General features: G+C 54.7%; 2 protein-coding genes across 3 annotated transcripts in view; one reads left to right on the forward strand and one right to left on the reverse strand.

Annotated features, from left to right (window-relative positions):
* The window catches only part of RYR1 (ryanodine receptor 1), a 98427-nt gene extending 97586 nt beyond the window's left edge, over positions 1–841 (forward strand). For both annotated transcript variants that reach the window (XM_087826694.1, XM_087826693.1), the window contains 4 exons: positions 68–132; positions 222–322; positions 505–556; positions 711–841. In XM_087826694.1, the coding sequence (XP_087682820.1) occupies positions 68–132; positions 222–322; positions 505–556; positions 711–806 (314 nt within the window). In that variant the 3' untranslated portion in view covers positions 807–841. The remainder of the gene's footprint in view (positions 1–67; positions 133–221; positions 323–504; positions 557–710) is intronic.
* Positions 842–1131: 290 nt separating this feature from the next.
* MAP4K1 (mitogen-activated protein kinase kinase kinase kinase 1) lies at positions 1132–15950 on the reverse strand. Its single transcript, XM_087826663.1, has 31 exons — positions 15789–15950; positions 15562–15619; positions 15352–15442; positions 14068–14132; positions 12596–12651; positions 12460–12507; positions 12237–12279; positions 12071–12143; positions 11732–11863; positions 11256–11318; positions 11074–11155; positions 10508–10624; positions 10193–10271; positions 9667–9725; positions 9540–9583; positions 9414–9458; positions 8421–8463; positions 7833–7995; positions 7672–7754; positions 7222–7306; positions 6258–6334; positions 6105–6165; positions 5225–5333; positions 5085–5143; positions 4781–4884; positions 4136–4310; positions 3809–3871; positions 3524–3613; positions 3369–3439; positions 2668–2723; positions 1132–1211 (listed from the first exon to the last, which is right to left on the reverse strand). Exons 1-31 carry the CDS (start codon positions 15885–15887, stop codon positions 1142–1144), a joined length of 2463 nt encoding a protein of 820 aa, XP_087682789.1. The 5' UTR covers positions 15888–15950; the 3' UTR covers positions 1132–1141.
* Positions 15951–16584: the final 634 nt, after the last annotated feature.

Below are 16584 nucleotides of genomic sequence, written 5' to 3' on the forward strand. Positions count from 1 at the left end.
GATGAAATTAGGGAGAGGAGGGTGGGTGGCTCAGAGGTGAGGCACTGACTTGCGCCCTGCCTTCCAGGTCTGATCATCGATGCTTTCGGCGAGCTCCGGGACCAGCAAGAACAAGTGAAGGAAGATATGGAGGTAGGTCATGTCTGGGGCCGACCCTGAGGGATTACGGGACCCTGGAGAGTCGAATGGGCCACCACTCCGATGTTTCTCACCATCCACAGACCAAGTGCTTCATCTGTGGCATCGGCAGCGATTACTTCGATACCACACCCCACGGGTTCGAGACCCACACTCTAGAGGAGCACAATCTGGCCAATTACATGTGAGCATGGGCCTGCTGGCCAACCAGGAGGGTGGGGGCGTGGCCACCGACAGCTAGAGGGGGGATACTGGGCCTTGGCCAGTTAGGGAAGTAGGTGTGGTGTCCGTGGGGGAGGGTTCCAAGCCAGGTAATCAGGAAAAAGTAAGGATGGGCCTGACCTGTCTACCGCGCTCCCTACCCAGGTTTTTCCTGATGTACCTGATAAACAAAGACGAGACAGAACACACGGGTCAGGTAAGGGGGTGTTACTGGGAGGACAGTGGGCAGGGACGTGGAGAGTTTTAATATAAGGACAAACAGCAGGTGGCGGTAAGAAGCTCATAGCCCTATCAAGCGTTTGAAGATGTGGCCAACCTACTTTCCCCCATCCCCCAACCCCCAACCCTAGGAGTCTTATGTGTGGAAGATGTATCAAGAGAGATGCTGGGACTTCTTCCCGGCTGGCGATTGTTTCCGCAAGCAGTACGAGGACCAGCTTAACTGAGTCCCGCCCCCAGCTGGCCCTTCACCTCAAGTGCCTTATTCTCACAGCAAGCCTCTTAGCCCCGACCCCTCCCCCCAAGGCCCTGGGGGAGGGTAACCATGTGCTGGAGAAATAAAATCTGTGCTACACCCCAACATCCTTGTGTTGGCTTGTTGACCTTTTGGTGGGAAGGACATCTAGGAAATCTGTCCTCCCACCAACCTCAGAGAAACAAGATGACAGCAGAGGCTAAAGTCATGTTTATTGGGGTAAAGGGGCATATCCTGACCACTACTGTGTGTCAGCTGGGAAGGGTGGGACAGGGAGTGGTTCCTAATCCCCCCCCCCCCAGGGACTCATTCCTGGATATAGAGGTTACTGGGAGCAGTAGGATCATCTGCTGGGCGTGTCTCCACCACCACAGGCCTGAGGAAGGAAGAGAGAAGTCAGTTCAGGCATTTCATTCATCCATTCATTCATTCATTCACAAAGGAATTAATAGAGATTGTGCCTGCATGATGCTAGGCTGTAGCCGTAAAAGAGCAGACATGGTCCCTGAACTCAATCTAGAGCAGGAGACCAACGTGAATCAGTGAATTACATAGTGCAAAGAAGCACTGGGCACACAGCAGGGACACCTAGCTCCAGGGGGGTCAGCCAAGGTGCCTCCAAAGAATGGATGGTGGAGCCTGAAAAGGCTCAGGAGGGAACTTGGTGAAAGGACAGGGGAGAGTGTTCTGGGCAGAGAGAACAGCCTGTGCAAAGGCCTTGAGGTGGGAGAGAGGCTGGGGCATGGCTGCAGAAGTCATGGTCTTGTAGGCTGTGGACAGAATTGGGTATTTATGTCGAAGCCACAGGAGAGTTTTAAACAAGGGGAGGGACAAATTCAGATTTGGAATTTAAAAGACCCCCTGGCATGTCAAAAGGTCACAGAAGATCCTTGAAGGGGCTCTTACTAGTTAAGTATGGGAGTATTTGAGCCTCAAAATAAATATAGTAATAGATTATATATAACCCATAGAATAAAATGGAAATCCATGAGACTATGTTGAAATACACACACGCACACACACACACACACACACATAAATGGTGGAGGAGGGACAGCTTTTCCCTACAGTAGAATGCCAACTAATAAATGTAGAAGGAATGCCCTGGACAGTGTGGCTCAGTTGGTTGGGTGTCATCCCATGCACCAAAAAGTTGCCAGTTAGATGCCCAGTCAAGGCACATGCCCGGTTTTGGGCTCAATTCCTGGTAGGGGGCGTGTAGGAGGCAGTGGATCCATGTATCACTCTCACATCTGTTTTTCTCTCTCTCTTCCTCTCTCTAAAAATCAGTAAAAAATATTTTAATAAATAAATGTAGAAGGAATGATAGAAATAGAAAAATCCCCATTTAGTAACCATCCTAATAATAGATTCAGGCAAAAATCATCTATAGCCCTAGAGGGGTAGCTCAGTTGGTTAGAGCGTCGTCTTGATACGCCAAGGTTTTGGGTTCAATCTCTGGTCAGGGCACATTACAAGAAGCAACCAATGAATGCATAAATAAGTGGAACAACAAGTCGATATTTCTTTCTCTGTCTCTCTCTTCCTCTCTCTCAAAAAATAGGCATCATGTCTGTAATTTACACCCACATAGTCAGGAAAAAAATATATATGAGAAAGCTAAAGCAAACAGGGTTTTTAAAAGTTAACATCTAGGGAAACGGTGTACGGGTGTGTAGTAAATGGATGATAGGGGGCAGAGATGGAAACAGGGAGACCAGGTTAGAGAATGTCCAGACCAAAGATTCAGGTGGCTGGGAACGCCTCAGGATGCCCTCTCCACATCAGAAGCTCCCCTCCCAGATCCTCTATCCCCTTTCCCAAGTCCATACCTGGGGGAGCCAAGCAGACGGAAAGTGAGGGTGGGGTCTCTCAGCTCCTGAAGCAGCTGGGGGAGAAGATGTGTGTGTCAGTATCTAGAATATTCCCCGTCTCCCTTAAAGAGAAAGGGGTGGGGGGAGTTCTCTGAACTCCCAGCCTTAGATTCATAAATAATCATTCTTGCTAATACCACTCACCAGCTGTGTGACTCAAACAAGTTACTTAACCTCTCTGTACCTCAGATGACTAACTTGTGAAATTACAGTACCTACCTGATAGGTGATCATGAAAAGTAAATAAAATACAAACATGTAAAGGCAGATCTGACACATAGTGTTCTTTGAGCTAAGCACCATTTTCACCCCATCTTCCAGATGAGGAAAGTAAGGCGCAGGAAGGCTAAGTCATTTCCCTAAGGTGACTCAGCTGGATTCCAACCCAGGCAGCCTGGTCCACGCTCTTAACCACCCATATATCTCTATAGTGACTCCTATTTTATAGTTGGGAGACTGAGGCTCAGAAGGAAGCAAAATCTTTTGCACAAGTTCACACATGGCCTGGGATGAACTCTGGACCCCAGACTCTGGAGTAGAACAGGAACCAGTCTGAACCAGTCCTCCAGGACTTCACGCCCTGTTCTCCTGGTCTCTCTCATGCGTGAGATGACCGAGGTGGGAGGGGCAGGTTGTAGGCTTGGGATGGAGGGGCTTACCTGGTCAGAGCCGAGAGCCCACACCTGCACTCCATGCTTCCAGAAGGCCTGGAGCCGCCCTCCGACCATAGCTGGGAGGAAAGCAGCGCCTGTTACCCTTGGGTATCACTTGAGCCTCCTCTCTGTACCCCGGGCCCTCCCACCCCTGCACGTACCCACAGCTTCCACAGCTTCCGTCATGGGGATCTCTGGAGTTCGAAGTCCCCTGACTGGGGCCCCCTCTGGAGTCACCAGCTTCAGGGACCCTAGAAGAGGGTAAAGAGAGGGCTCTAAGAGAGGTCTTAGAAGGTTAGTCACCGTTACCCAGGAACCGAACAGGAAATTCAGTGTGAGAAGCAAAGCAGGACGGGGGGCAAGGCCTGGAGAGACTCAGCGCTTCTGAGGCACAGGGTCTGGAGAGCGGGAACAGTGCGGGGAAAGAGAGAGAGGACCGTCCTTACCGTCCATCAACACCATCACCTTGTCTTCCTCCACCTGGGTCACCTGAACCGGTCCCTTGTGCTCTGTTGGAGGAGAAGAGGTGCCAGGGCCAATTCCGCGGCATTCCGCCTTCCCCCCGGCACCGTCCCCATTCCCGAGCAAGAGGCTAAGTCCCGCGCATCACGGCGGTCCCTCCGGGGCGCCCACCTCACCAGGCGCCTACCCGCCTTTCCCCCGCCCCGCCTCCGCGCCAAGTTCAACCCCCTTCCCAGGGCGCCCCAGGCTGGGCCCCGCCCCCAGCCCCGCCCCCAGCCCCGCCCCCGAGCCCCGCCCCCGCCCCCGCTCACTAGTGCTCATCTCGCCCAGCCAGCAGGAGAGCGCGCCGAAGCGCACGGTGTGGAAGAGCACCGACTTCGCCGGCCGCCCGGCGCTCACGCCGATGCACACGGCGGGCAGCTCGGAGCCGGGGCCGGTCAGCAGCGCGAACACCGGCAACGGCGTGGGTAGCGGGAACAGCACCTGCTGCGGGGGGGAGGCACAGGCTCGGAGGAGGCGGGGGGCGGGGGCGGGGACTCTGGGCCTCAATCTCGGGAGGTGCCAAATCTAGAAATTTCAGGGGGTTTAGGTGGTGCCTCCTTACAAATGGACAGGTGTGCCCGCAGAGTCGTCGTGGCTTCCGTTTGGGGGCGTGGTGCCCTGGTCACAGAAAGGCAGGGTCCCCCCTGGGGGCGTGGCCTCAAAGGCCGCAAAGTCTCAGGGGCCCAAAGGACCTGAATAGGGGTCTCCTTAGAGACCCCAGGTGGGGAGGGGCCGAGGGGGCCTGAGGAGTAACTAGGCCAAAGTGAGGGGCGGATTAGGAAGCTGTCAGAAGCGGGAGGCTCCCGCGCCGACGGCAGGTGAGCAGAGCCTTGGGGGAGGTTGGGAAGAGGCCTCGAGTGGAAGTGGCGTTTCGTGGAAGTCTCTACAGAAGCCAGCCTCCCCAGGCCCCCTACCCGGATCAGCAGGAACTTGTTCATGGGCTGGTACCACTGAAGCAGGACCACGGAGGTCTCCAATGCCCCGCACAGGAATGGGCCCCCGGAGCTCGCGCCCTCCGCTGTGGGGGTGGGTAAGGACATGTTAGGGTCAGTCCTCTCTCCCCTTTCCCGCTCCTCAAAAGGCCACACATCTTTCCCCGGGCTCGGGATACCGTGCCTTAACCGCAAACCCCTAAGGTGGAGGCAGCCCAAGCCCCCCTCCCCCCGCCCCCCCCCCCTCCCCGCGCCCAGTCCAGGCCTCCAGGAGTTTTTCTCTCACCCACGCAGCACGCCCGGCAGCCTTTGGTGTCCTGGATCTTGGTGGAGACCATGTTCTTTCTGCAGAAGAAGGTAGGTGGGAATGGAAGGTAGGCAGGAAAGGGGATTTCAGGGGCCTGGGGTGCCATTGGGGGCTGGTACCTTGCCAGGAGCCGGTGGGGACTAATATGAGAGATGGGGCTTCCTGCTCTGGCCTCTTTCCTCTCCAGCAGGCCCAGGATGCTATGAGAATACAGGTGGGGGGTCTTTCCTGCAGTGTGCATATACATAGGGGGAGGCAGGCAGTTATAGGACACTGGGCACTCCCACCTTTCCCCATAGCTTCACCAGGCCCCATTGCCTTGTCTGAAACTCACAAGCCTTCAAGCCTTAAGCACTTTTCATTAATTATTTTTCACTTAACATGTTTTATACACCCACTGTAGGCCAGGCACTGTGCTTGGCCCTGGTGAACAGTGGTAAGTAAAAGAAATACGTTCCTTGCCCTTTGGTGCTTGTAGGCACATAAACTATGGACCCTTCACTAGTCAGATGAAGTTATACACATTGCCAAGTTTAAGAAGAAAACTGTCTAGAAACTTTTAAATTTGTCATCACAGATATTAACTAGCTCATGAGTCCTATTTGGCTTGGAATTTCCCCATAAATTAGAAATTCTTTTACACAAAGTGTTTATAAAACAATGGCACAAAATTTTCATCTATAACTTGCTCACTCTATTTTTGTAGTGCAGGGTAAATTCTAATTGTCATCTGGACATCAAAGAAAAGTAAACACTAACTTATTGTAGAAATTCCCTCAAAACTGACTTGAAAGGTGGGCCCATTTCATAGATGGGGAAACTGATACTCAGGGAGCAGACATCTCCTGCCCCAAGTGAAAGAGTGACTGGAACTTGAACCTCAGGCTCTGTGAAGGGGGAACCTAGGCTTTTGTCAGCTATGTCCACCTACCTCCTAACCCCCTGACCCTCAACCCCTTAACTTCTGACCATATCCTTCCCATCCCCCAACAGCCAGACCTGAGAGAGACATGAGGACATTGTTGATGGAGTACACCCAGGTAGTCCGGCTAGGAAAGAGCTGCAGAGAATGTGGGAGATGGCTCCTGTAAGACCCCAGCCATCCCCAGCTCCAGCCCCCGCCCTCGGCCCATGCTGGGTACTGTCCCTCACCATTTCCAGCGTGGCCTCCTGATCATTCCGGTTCAAGATGAAAATGCCTTCCTCTGCCCCTAGGATCAGGTGCTGGTCTTGGGGAAAAGACACAAGGACAGTGGGACCTGCCTCATCCTGGAGAACCTCCCAGACCCCCATCTGTCTGATCCCAAGCACTGGTACTCTGTCCCCCAGCGCTGACCCTCAGTTCTCTAATTTTCACCCCCCACCTCAACACTCCCAGCCTGTTTCCCCAAATCTGAACTAAAACCCTGACCCAGTCCCTCTAACTGGTCTCATTCTCACCCACCTCTGACTTCTCACATTCTGGTCGTTCTTCCATCACTGACCCACAAATCCTGACCCTCTGTCCCCTCAGGGCTGACCCAAACATTAGACATGCCTCTCTGAATAGCCCTCTAAGTCCTGTCCCTCTTTTGCCCTCCCTAGCTCTGGTCCCTGAAGGCTAATCCTGTCTCAGCACTGATCCTCGAACTTGACCCCCCAAATATGGCTTTTTCTGTTCAATGTGACACTCCTCAAACCCTAAGCTTTTTAACCTCTCATTGACCTTGTCTCCATATCTTTGAGCCCCAAACCCTGTCCATTTCTGCTACATTCTAATCCCTAAATCTCCTGACCCCAAAATGCTGATCTTAGTCTCTCTACCATTAATCTCCAACTGAGGTTAATGAGGTTAATGGGGCCCAACTGTCCCCATCTCGTACTCCAAACTTTGCTCTTTCTGCTGTATCTGATACTTGCAGCCCCCAAGCCCTAATTTTCCTAGTTTTCGCTCACAAACCCATCTTCACACCACCCATCTTTGATCCCCAAACCCCACTTAGCTCCAGGCGCTGTCCCTGCCTCAGCTTTGCCACTCCCCACCCTATTAAGAGCCTCTCTGGTCCCTGCCTTTGCACCTTCCATGGAGGTCCCTCCCCATCCCCCCACACTCTCTGTGACCCTCCTGAATGCCCACCCTTGGTGGAGGGGTGTGTCCAGGCAGCCGTGCTGTGGATCCGGAGGGGGCAGCCGTTGAACAGCTTTACAAGAAGGGCACATCCCTAGGCAGGCACAGGGAGCAGGGCAGGAGATCCAGCACAGGGGAGGAGCAGACAGGAAGGGCAGTGGTTAAGGCTCTGGAGCAAGAGCGCCAGGGTTCAGATTCTGCCTCTGCCTCCTCAAAGGTTTATGACCTTGGCAGGCTACATATCCTTCTCTGCCTCCGATTCCCCCTCTGTGAAACGGGGACAATATCTACCTCTGTCTGTAAAGGTTTACACCATGTGAAGACATGAGACCAGCGTCCGGCACAGAGGAACTGCTCCGCAGATGTCACCTGTTGTCATTGTTGGTCTTCCCACCCCCACCCCACCCAGCACCCCCAGTCCCATCTAGAGGTGTGAGTCCTCAGCATCACTGGCCTCACCTTTTTCTTCATCTTTTCCTTCTTGGGGGGCAACAATGGGGGCTGGTCAGATTCCTGAGGGGCTGGGTTCCAGAGTGAGGGTTCTGAGACAGGATGGGGGGAAATCAGTCCCCAAAGTCCTCCCACCCCTGCCCTCCTCCCACCCTAGCCTGCCCCGGTACCTGAATGGGCAGTTAGATGGGGGCTTCGGGTGGCTGGGGGAGGCACAAGATGGGGGGTACGTGGGGGAGGCCCACTGGCACACCGGACCAGCACCCCCGGGCTCAGCTGCCCCTCCTCCCCAGGCCCCCCGGGACCCTCGTCCGATGGAGACCGGAACTTGGGCTTTGGAGATAGAGAAGGGGGGCGGGCAATACATTAGATGATCTCAGAGACAGGACACCCTGCCTTCCCAGCCCTGCCTCAGCTAGAACTGAAATTTGGTCATAGCCCTGACCCTCCCTACAATGTCCTATCACCACTCCGGCTTCCCCCTCTACCCTCCCCACCCCCATCAACACACTCCAGCAACTAAAGGGTTCATGGGGGGTGCACCAGCTACTGACCAGTGTCCATCAGGCTAAATATTTGGAATCACACCTGTAGGTTCAGGGATGCAACTTCCATACCCCAATGTGCTCACTGTCCCATCTCCCAGACTTCAAGGGACCCGGTGTCCCTGACTCCAGCCCTAGAATGCCCTGTATCCCAGCATCTAAGGACCCTGACCTCCTGGCCCCCAGCCCCCCAGCTCTGGCCCAGGACCTCACCTTGGGGGGCAGCGGGGGAGGTGTGTCTTCTGCAGGGGTGGGGCTGAAACACAAAGGTTAAGCAGGTGGGGGTGTGGTTTGGGGCTGGATGTCTGAGCTGGGAAAGGTCAGGGGTGACTTGGTCTGTGTTGGAGCTGAGGACTAAAGGGCTAATTAATAACCCTGATGACAATACAACAGCAACTCTTGGAGATCAAGTGCTGACAAGGCATCAAGTCTAAACCTTCATGGTGACCTAGCAACACAGATTTATCTGAACTCCTGGAGGTCAGGTTCTCATGAGTTGCCCAGTGCCCATGCGAGCCCATGACAGGCACGAAGGGAGCCCTGAGGCTGGTACTGGGCCTGTGGGCTGGGACTGCTGGGGTTGAGGTTGGGGTTCGAGACCCAGGGTCTAGCATGGGGAAAATTCCCAAGGGCCAAGGTTTGGTCTGAGGTTTCATGAGAAGATGAGGAAAGATGAGGGCCTATGGTTGAGGGTTGGGGCTACCGTTGAGGTCTGGGGGTTGGAACAACATCTAGGAGGAGCTGGGGGCTGGGATGTGGCAGAGGGTCCAGGACTGAGCCAGAGAGATGGGGAAAGAGCTCAGGTTAGAACAGAAAGAACTGGGGGCTGACAGCAATTGGGGGCTGAAGTTGGGAGTCAGGTCAAAAGTCCTGTGAAAAGATGGAAGGAAGGTGGGGACTGGAGTTGGTGTGGGGTTGGGGGTCAGGGGTCTGAAGTGAAGGAAGGTGAAGGATTGAGGTTGGGTGGGGTTAGGGAACAGGGGTTGGGGAGGAAGGAGAGTGGGAGCTGGGCTGGCGGTCAGGTCGGGGTCATAGGTTGGGGGTGAAGGAAGGTGGGGCTGCATTGAGGGTCCAGTCAGGGGTCAGGGATGCATGGTGGAAGGAGAGGAGGGGCTGAGGTTGGGGTCATGGTGGAAGCAAGGCAGGGGTTGTAGAAAGGCAGGGCCAGGTGAGGGCCTCAAGAGCTGAGGGCCCAGCCTCTCTTACATGTCCACGTCATCGTAGTCATCGTCAGACTCCGACTGGTGCCTCCTGAGGAGTGACAGGCATGAGCCTCAGGCAGTTCCCACACATATCCTAGCCCCCTCCCCTCCCGGCCTGAGGGTCCCTCACCTAGGACTGCTGCTCCTGAAGTCTTCAGGGGGCTGTAATCGAGCCTGTGGGATAGTAAAGGGTCAGCAGTGGCCTAGGGGAAGGGGAGGGTGTCTGGGGCCAGTGGGGTGGGAGAGGGGCTTCTCACAGTGTCAGCTGCAGGTCTGGACTCCATTGCTCTGAGCTTCCTGAATTCCATGTGCTGCCCTGGAAGTTGGGGAGACGGGGAGGTAACACACAGTGAGCTGGGGAGATGGATTCAGAACTAGAGTAAATTGGGGGGTTTGGGGTGGGCATCTTAGGATTAGAGCGTTTCCTTAAAGGGAGGGATCTTGGTTTACAGGGGTCTCATTTGGGGGCCAGGGTTTGGGATTAGGGAGGGGGGGGCTCAAAGTAGCGACAGAGTGTTCCATTTCAAGTTCCATTTGGGTATCAGGGGTCTGCCATATTTCTGAGGTCTCTTTGGGAGTCAGGGTGGTAATGGGAAGCCTGATGGGGTCTGTTTGCAGGTCAGAGCAGTGGGTCCTCTAGAATCACCTTATAGGTCAGGTAGTGATGAGGTTCTCTGGGGTCTCTGAGGGTTTGTTTGGAAGTGATGAGTGATGTAGGGGTGGAGGGGGTCTCTTGGATCTATTATAGGGTCAAGGGTTCCCAAGTTAGAGGACTCTACTCACGATAGCAATCTGCATCTGGAACCCCCAGGGTGCTGGCTCGGTGGGTGGATTTGATCCGCCGAGGGATGGCAGGGGGCAGCTGGGCAGAGCGGCAGCAGCATTAGGCCACTGCCCTCTAGCAGCCCCTCCACCCTGTGGGCCCAGCCCGGAGCCCTTGACCCTCCCATAACCTCTGTGCCCTCAGCCCTGTGCCAAGCCCCCCACCCTTCCTCCCATTTATCCTTGTAAGAGAAGCGGCAGGAAGGCACAGGCAGGGGGCACAGCCTGAACAAAGGCTGGGAGGTGCCAGGGCTTCTGTCAGCAGGGACGCCTCACCTCAGGCTCCTCATCTTCTATCTCACCCACAGGGGCCCCCTTCCCTGGGTTTCTCAGTTTGTCAAGAAGATCCAGGATCAGGCCTCTATTGAGCCCGGGCTGCGACACCAGTTGATGCTGAAGGAGGGGACGAGGGTATCAGCAGTCAGAGGGCTGGTGTGAGGGAGAGGCTGGGACAGGGGCTGGAGAGCCTGTCTAGGGGAGCAGAGGGAGAAGGCGGGAAACTGGGGAACTGGCAGAAGACTAGGGAATTCTGAAAAGTCTGAGGTATTAAAAGAATTCAGGGATCCCGGTGGGGGGCTTGGAGAATTCCATTCCAGAATATACCCAGGAATGGGTCTTGAGGCCCTTGGGAATTTGAGTTTTAACAACTCAAGATATCTTGGGAAAGGGTCTGGGGTACAAGCTGGAGGGTCTTGGGGCACCCTGGGGAATTCTGAAGGACTAGGGACTCTGAGAGGACTATGGGGTTCTGTGGAACTAAACCATCAAAGTTCTAGGGGTCCATGCGACCCTGGGGAATTCTGGGGTGAGCTTGAGGAGGGTTTGGGGGAGGGAAGGTTTACACTGAGCATCTTGGTGGCACTGGGTCGTTTCTTGGGGTTCTTGGTGAGGGAGACTTTGACAAAGTTGTGGAAGGCAGCCGACCTTGGGAGGAAGAAGCCAAGTTCTGGGGTGAGGGAACCAGAGACATTCCCATCAGACCATCAACCCTGGCTCTGCCCTCCCTCCCATCACCTCCTCCTACCATTTGCCTTTTTCCTTTAGCCGTGGGGGCTGGTAGCCGCTCTTGGTCATGAGGAAGAGAACCCTACAAGGGGAAGGAGAGTACATGGAGTTCAGACTCCCAGTGGGGGCTAGAGGGGCTCCCAAGAGCACTGAAGTCAGCAGAGAACCAGTGAGGGGCAGAATGAGAATGAGGCTTAGGTTTTACCCTGCACTGAACCGCCACTTCCAGGGGACACCACGTATCACATTATAGAGCTACAAGAGTCACAGAGGGAGCTCAAGGTGGGGGTCCCTGAGCTGGGGGTTCCTGGTGTGGAGGGCTAAAGAAAAGGCTTTCTGGGTTGAGGGGATCCTTGGGGGTCTCAGGTTGGGTTTTGAGGAAAGGGAGGTCTCCTGTAGGTGGATCTTGATGGGGGGAAGCAGGCTGATGGGGGTGTTTAGAGTCAGTGCTGGGTGGCGTCTCTGGGCCCAGGGCAACCAGCCACACCTGCCTACCTGAGAGGGTGCACATCAAAGAGTGGTGGCTGTAGCTCAGCTAGTTCGATGGCTGTGATGCCCAGAGACCAGATGTCACATAGCTCGTTGTATCCCCCCTTCAGGGCCACGGCCGCCACTTCTGGAGCCATCCTGAGGGAAAAGACCCTCAGAGAGCCAGGGGTAATATAAAGAGGGGAAGGGGAGACTCCATGATGTGGGGAGTGGGAGGGAGGAGAGAGACAAAGAGAGGGAGCAAGGCAGAGGCTGGGAGATGGAGCCAGAAGAGTCCCAGAGGTCGGGGTGGGGAAAACTGGTGCCCCTCACTCCACCCCCAGCTGCCTGCCAGGCATCCCTCACCAGTAGGGTGTCCCAATGAAAGAGAGGCGTCGAGCCAGCGTTGCCCCAATCTGGGCCGAGATACCAAAGTCAGCTGGAGGCAGAGGGAGAGACATAGTGACTTAGGGTCCTCTGTCCCCTCAGGCCCCTAGCCAGTCTGCCTCCCCAACCCCCCAGCCACACTCACCCAGTCTGACCTCCCCAGCGTCATTGATGAGGATATTCGCTCCCTGGGGACAAGAGGAGGGATTAGAGGCTGTCAGAGACCACCACCCCTAGCCCAACACTGCCTCTGCCCCTTGGCCCCCTACCCCTGCCCCATAGCTGCCTACCACCCTAAGCCCTCCAAATACCACTCCCATCTCCTGGGCCCCCCATCCACCAAGGCCACCTTTCTGCCCCTAGACCACCTTAATGTCCCGGTGTATCTTCTTCTGTGAGTGTAGATAGGCCAGTCCCTGGGGTGGGGGTAAATATGGGGGCTGTGAGAGCCTGGGGCTGGAGCAGGGCCCTGCCCCCACCCAGGCCCACCAGGCCTGTCCTCACCTGGAGCACTTCTCGGCAGACGTAGCTGATCTGGAGCTCTGACAGGGGGCCCGTCACTGCAAAGGTCACCCCAGCACAGTGTTGGCTGGGAACCAGGAAACCTGGTCCTAAGAGCCCCTGGTCCCCGCCCAAACTGGCTGAGAGGGTGGCATGTGGGGAGTGGGATGCAGGTACAGGATGGGACAGGTGGGAGGGGTAGTCAGTGACAGGGAGAGGTAGCAGGCAATCAGAAGGCAGACAGAGACAGATTCATTCAGCAGACATCTACTGTGTGCCAGGCACTGTGGTAGGCACTGGGGACGAAAGAGACGGATCCCTCCTCTCGTGGAGAGAACATCCTCGTGGGGAAGATCAACGATAAGCCAGATAACTAAGTAAAATACACGGTACGCAAGATGCTAATAAATATAAGAAAGAGCAAGAACGAACGACAGGAAACGCGTGGGAAGGCTATGACATTTTACACAGGCTGGTCAGCGAAGGCTACTCAGCGAAGGTGACAGGATGACAAAAGACGTGAGTAGTCCTGCTTGGAGGGGAACGAAAGCCAGCGCAGAGGCCGGGAGCTGGGAGGGTGCCTGGCAGGTGTGGAGAGCAGTGAGGGGAGGCGAGGGCAGGAGAGGGGAGACAGCAGGGGAGGTTGTGCAGCTTGGGGTGCAGTGGGGTCAGGCTCATGGGCCACGATAAGGAGCTTGGATGCCACAGGAAGGCTCTGAGCAGGGGGTCATGGGGCTTTGCAAAATGAGGAAAGGCAGAGAGACAGAGAAGAGGGAACAGATCCACACTGAGACAGAGAAAGAAAGATGGTCGGAGACCAAAAAGTGGGACGATGTACTGAGAAAGAGAGACAGAGGGTAGAGAGGAGCGACAGAGAAAGGCGGTCAGGGAACAGGTCTGAGAGTCTGGCTGTGTGAGTCACTTCCTCTCTGTGGGCCTCAGTTTCCCCACCTGAGGACTTCTTAATGAAGTCCTTTCTTTTCTAAAACTTGAGGTGTGGGCTGGAGGGGGACACAGAGAAGGTCAAAGGCAGAGGTTGGCATCAGAAATTGAGAGATGATCACACCCCACCCTCAAATTCTCCAAGACAGTGAAAAGCAGGCTGAGAGAAAGAATCAGAAATTCATTCACTCATTCACTGAAAATGTGGGCACCTACTATGAGCCAGAAATGCAGAAATACTCAAACACGAATAGACCTTGGTGAGAAAATGCAGACACAGAGGAAGCTAGGGAGGGGAATGTAAAAAGATTGGGACTGTCAGGTCCTGGAGGGGAGGGCCAAAGGCCCAGGTCCTCCATTTGGTCACCACAGTGTCCCCAGCATCATCCAGACCAAGCCCAGGCCCAGAGGAGGGGCTCACTGTGTGAAATATGGACCAGAAAAAACGGTTCCAGGAGACACAAACACAGAGAGGCAGGAGAGGTAGATTGGAGGGGTGGGGGCTGCCTGGGTCCCCTTGCCCTTCCTCTTACCTTGGTAGATGTCCTGGAGAGAACCAGCCCCACAGAATTCCATGCAGATCCAGAGCTTTTGCAGCCTACAACAGTCCAACAGTAATAATAATAATAATAGCAGTGATAAATTATTATTTATTAGACAGCCCCTTGCTCACTGTCTTGTTCCCACATTTTTGTTGTTTTTTTATCCTAACCAGAGGACATATTCACTGACTTAGAGAGAGGGGAAGAGAGAGAGACGGAGAGAGGGAAACATCAATCACACCAAACGTGCCCTGACCCCCAACCAGGGATCGAACCCACAACCCAGGCATGTGTCCTAACCAGGAATCTCACCCGAGACCTTTCAGTGCATGGGAGGATGCTCCAACCAACTGAGCTACACCAGCCAGGGCTCTGAATTTTAAATGTAAGAGCTGTCATCTCTAACTCCTCTTGCCCACAGAGTGAAATTATCCCACTTTCATTTTATAGATGGGGAAGTTGAGGCTCAAAGAGGAAATGTATGTTCAGGATCAACTGGACTCAAACCCATGTCTTTGGGCTCCTAACCCAGGGTATCCTCTGCTGTCCCATGCTAACCTAGGAGACAAGGCAGAGATCTCACAGGTTGAGGAAGTTTGGAGGGGACACAGAGGCCGAGGGTGCCAGGTCTGAGGAACAGAGTCATTGGGGCATCTGGGATGTTAATGTGGGGGTCAGGTAATTTAGGGGTTGATATTCATATTAAAAGAGCAGAGAGTGCCTGGCCAGGCATGGCTCGGCGGTTGAGCGTCACCTAGGATCCAGGAGATCTCGGTTTGATTCCTGGTCAGGGCACATGCCCGAGTTGTGAGCTCGAGCCCTACCTGGGGGTGTGAAGGAGGCAGCCGATCAATGACTCTCATCATTGATGTTTCTCTCTCTTTCTTTTCCTCTCCCTCCCTCTCTCTGAAATCAATAAAGATATATTTTTAAAAAATAAATTAAAAAAAAATAAAAGAGCAGAGAGTAAAACTGGGGTGACCAAAGGGCAGGATGATGAAAGATTAGTTTTAGGGAACTTAGTTTCGGATTTGGTTACTATGAAGAGATCAATTTTTGGGCCCCCTGGTCAGAAATGGGAGTTCTGAATTGGAGGTTAGATTATGGGGTATTCTGGTCAGAGATGTGGAACTTTGGACCTGGGATTAAATTAGGGGTGACTCAGTTAAAATGGGGTCCAGGATTGGAGGTCAGGTTAGGGGGTACCCTGGTCAGGAATGGGGGTCCTGGGGTAGGGGCTGGGCTGGGTCCCAGGGCAGATCTTAGGGTCATCACCAGAGATAACTCCCATGGTAGGCCACAATGTTGGCGTGCCGGCAAGTTTTCAAGATGAGGATTTCCTTATGAAGTGTGGAAACATCATCATCTGCAAGGAGAGGCAGGAGAGAAAAGTCCACTGCAGGGAAGTCGTATGGGGAGGGGGCGGGGATCCCAGTGTCCCCGGAGGTGGGGGGGTGGGGAAGATCTCCTGGGTCCTCTCCTCACCAGGCTCCATCTTTACCATCTTCAGTGCCACTAGGTCCCCCGTCACCTTGTCTCGAGCCTTGTAAAAGGGAAGTTGACAGTCAGACAGGCTCCGTTCCCCCCAATCCCTCTTCAGCATGCCTGAGCCAACATCAAGGACTGGGACCCTTGCTCATTCCCTTCCCTTCTTGGGCTTCACCCCAAAGGCCGCTGGTTAGAGGGTGATGGAGAAGGAGGAGGGTCCTCACCTTGAAGACTTCTCCATAGGTGCCGCCACCCAGCCGCTGCAGCAGGTCGTAGTGGTCCCGGGGGTCCTTATTAAAGATGTCGGGGTCCAGAAGGTCCATTCCTGGGAGCCGGAGCTGGGCCTCCGCCCAGGGGCCAGCAGGGCCTCAGGGCTGGAGTGCTGGCACCTCCCTCCCTCCCCACACGCCCTGCACCCGCCTTGCCTCCACCGGCTGTGGCCTCCCCCTTCCCCACTCTCGTTTCCTGCCCCAGCGCAGGGCTGTGCAGCCGGCTCCACCCCTTGTCCCCTGGGCCCTGAAAGCCTGTGAGGGACAGCTTGCCTTGGGACCCAGGGGACCCCTCTCCACCTTCAGGGCCCTGGGCTGAATGTAAATCAGATGCAAACTATCTTAAGTGTGACCTGGTGGGTACCTCAGCACCCCTTCCCCCATTCTGGGTGGTGGCTGAAAACCACAGTTGAACCTCTGCTGAGTGCTTGAGGATTTGGCCACAGCCCAGAGATGGCAGGTCTGCACAGGGATGATCATTCAGTGCACATTACTGTTCACCTTGGGCAGATATGCACTTAGTGGAACACCCCTGTTCAGTGAGCAGACCAATCGACGTGCAAATGCCTGGATAGCCATGTGCACACATGTGGGTGTATCCAGAGCCCAGAGCACATTCACCCACGTATATAACGCATGCCTGTGCATTTATGCCTGCAGTGTGCAGAATCTGTACCCATTTAACTTTTGAGGGCACATTTAACTTGTGGGGCGCTCGCCTTCACCCACAAAACTGCAGACTGGATACAAT

Source organism: Miniopterus natalensis, chromosome 18 (assembly GCF_054644295.1).
Source record: "Miniopterus natalensis isolate mMinNat1 chromosome 18, mMinNat1.hap1, whole genome shotgun sequence".
Classification (NCBI taxonomy): domain Eukaryota; kingdom Metazoa; phylum Chordata; class Mammalia; order Chiroptera; family Miniopteridae; genus Miniopterus; species Miniopterus natalensis.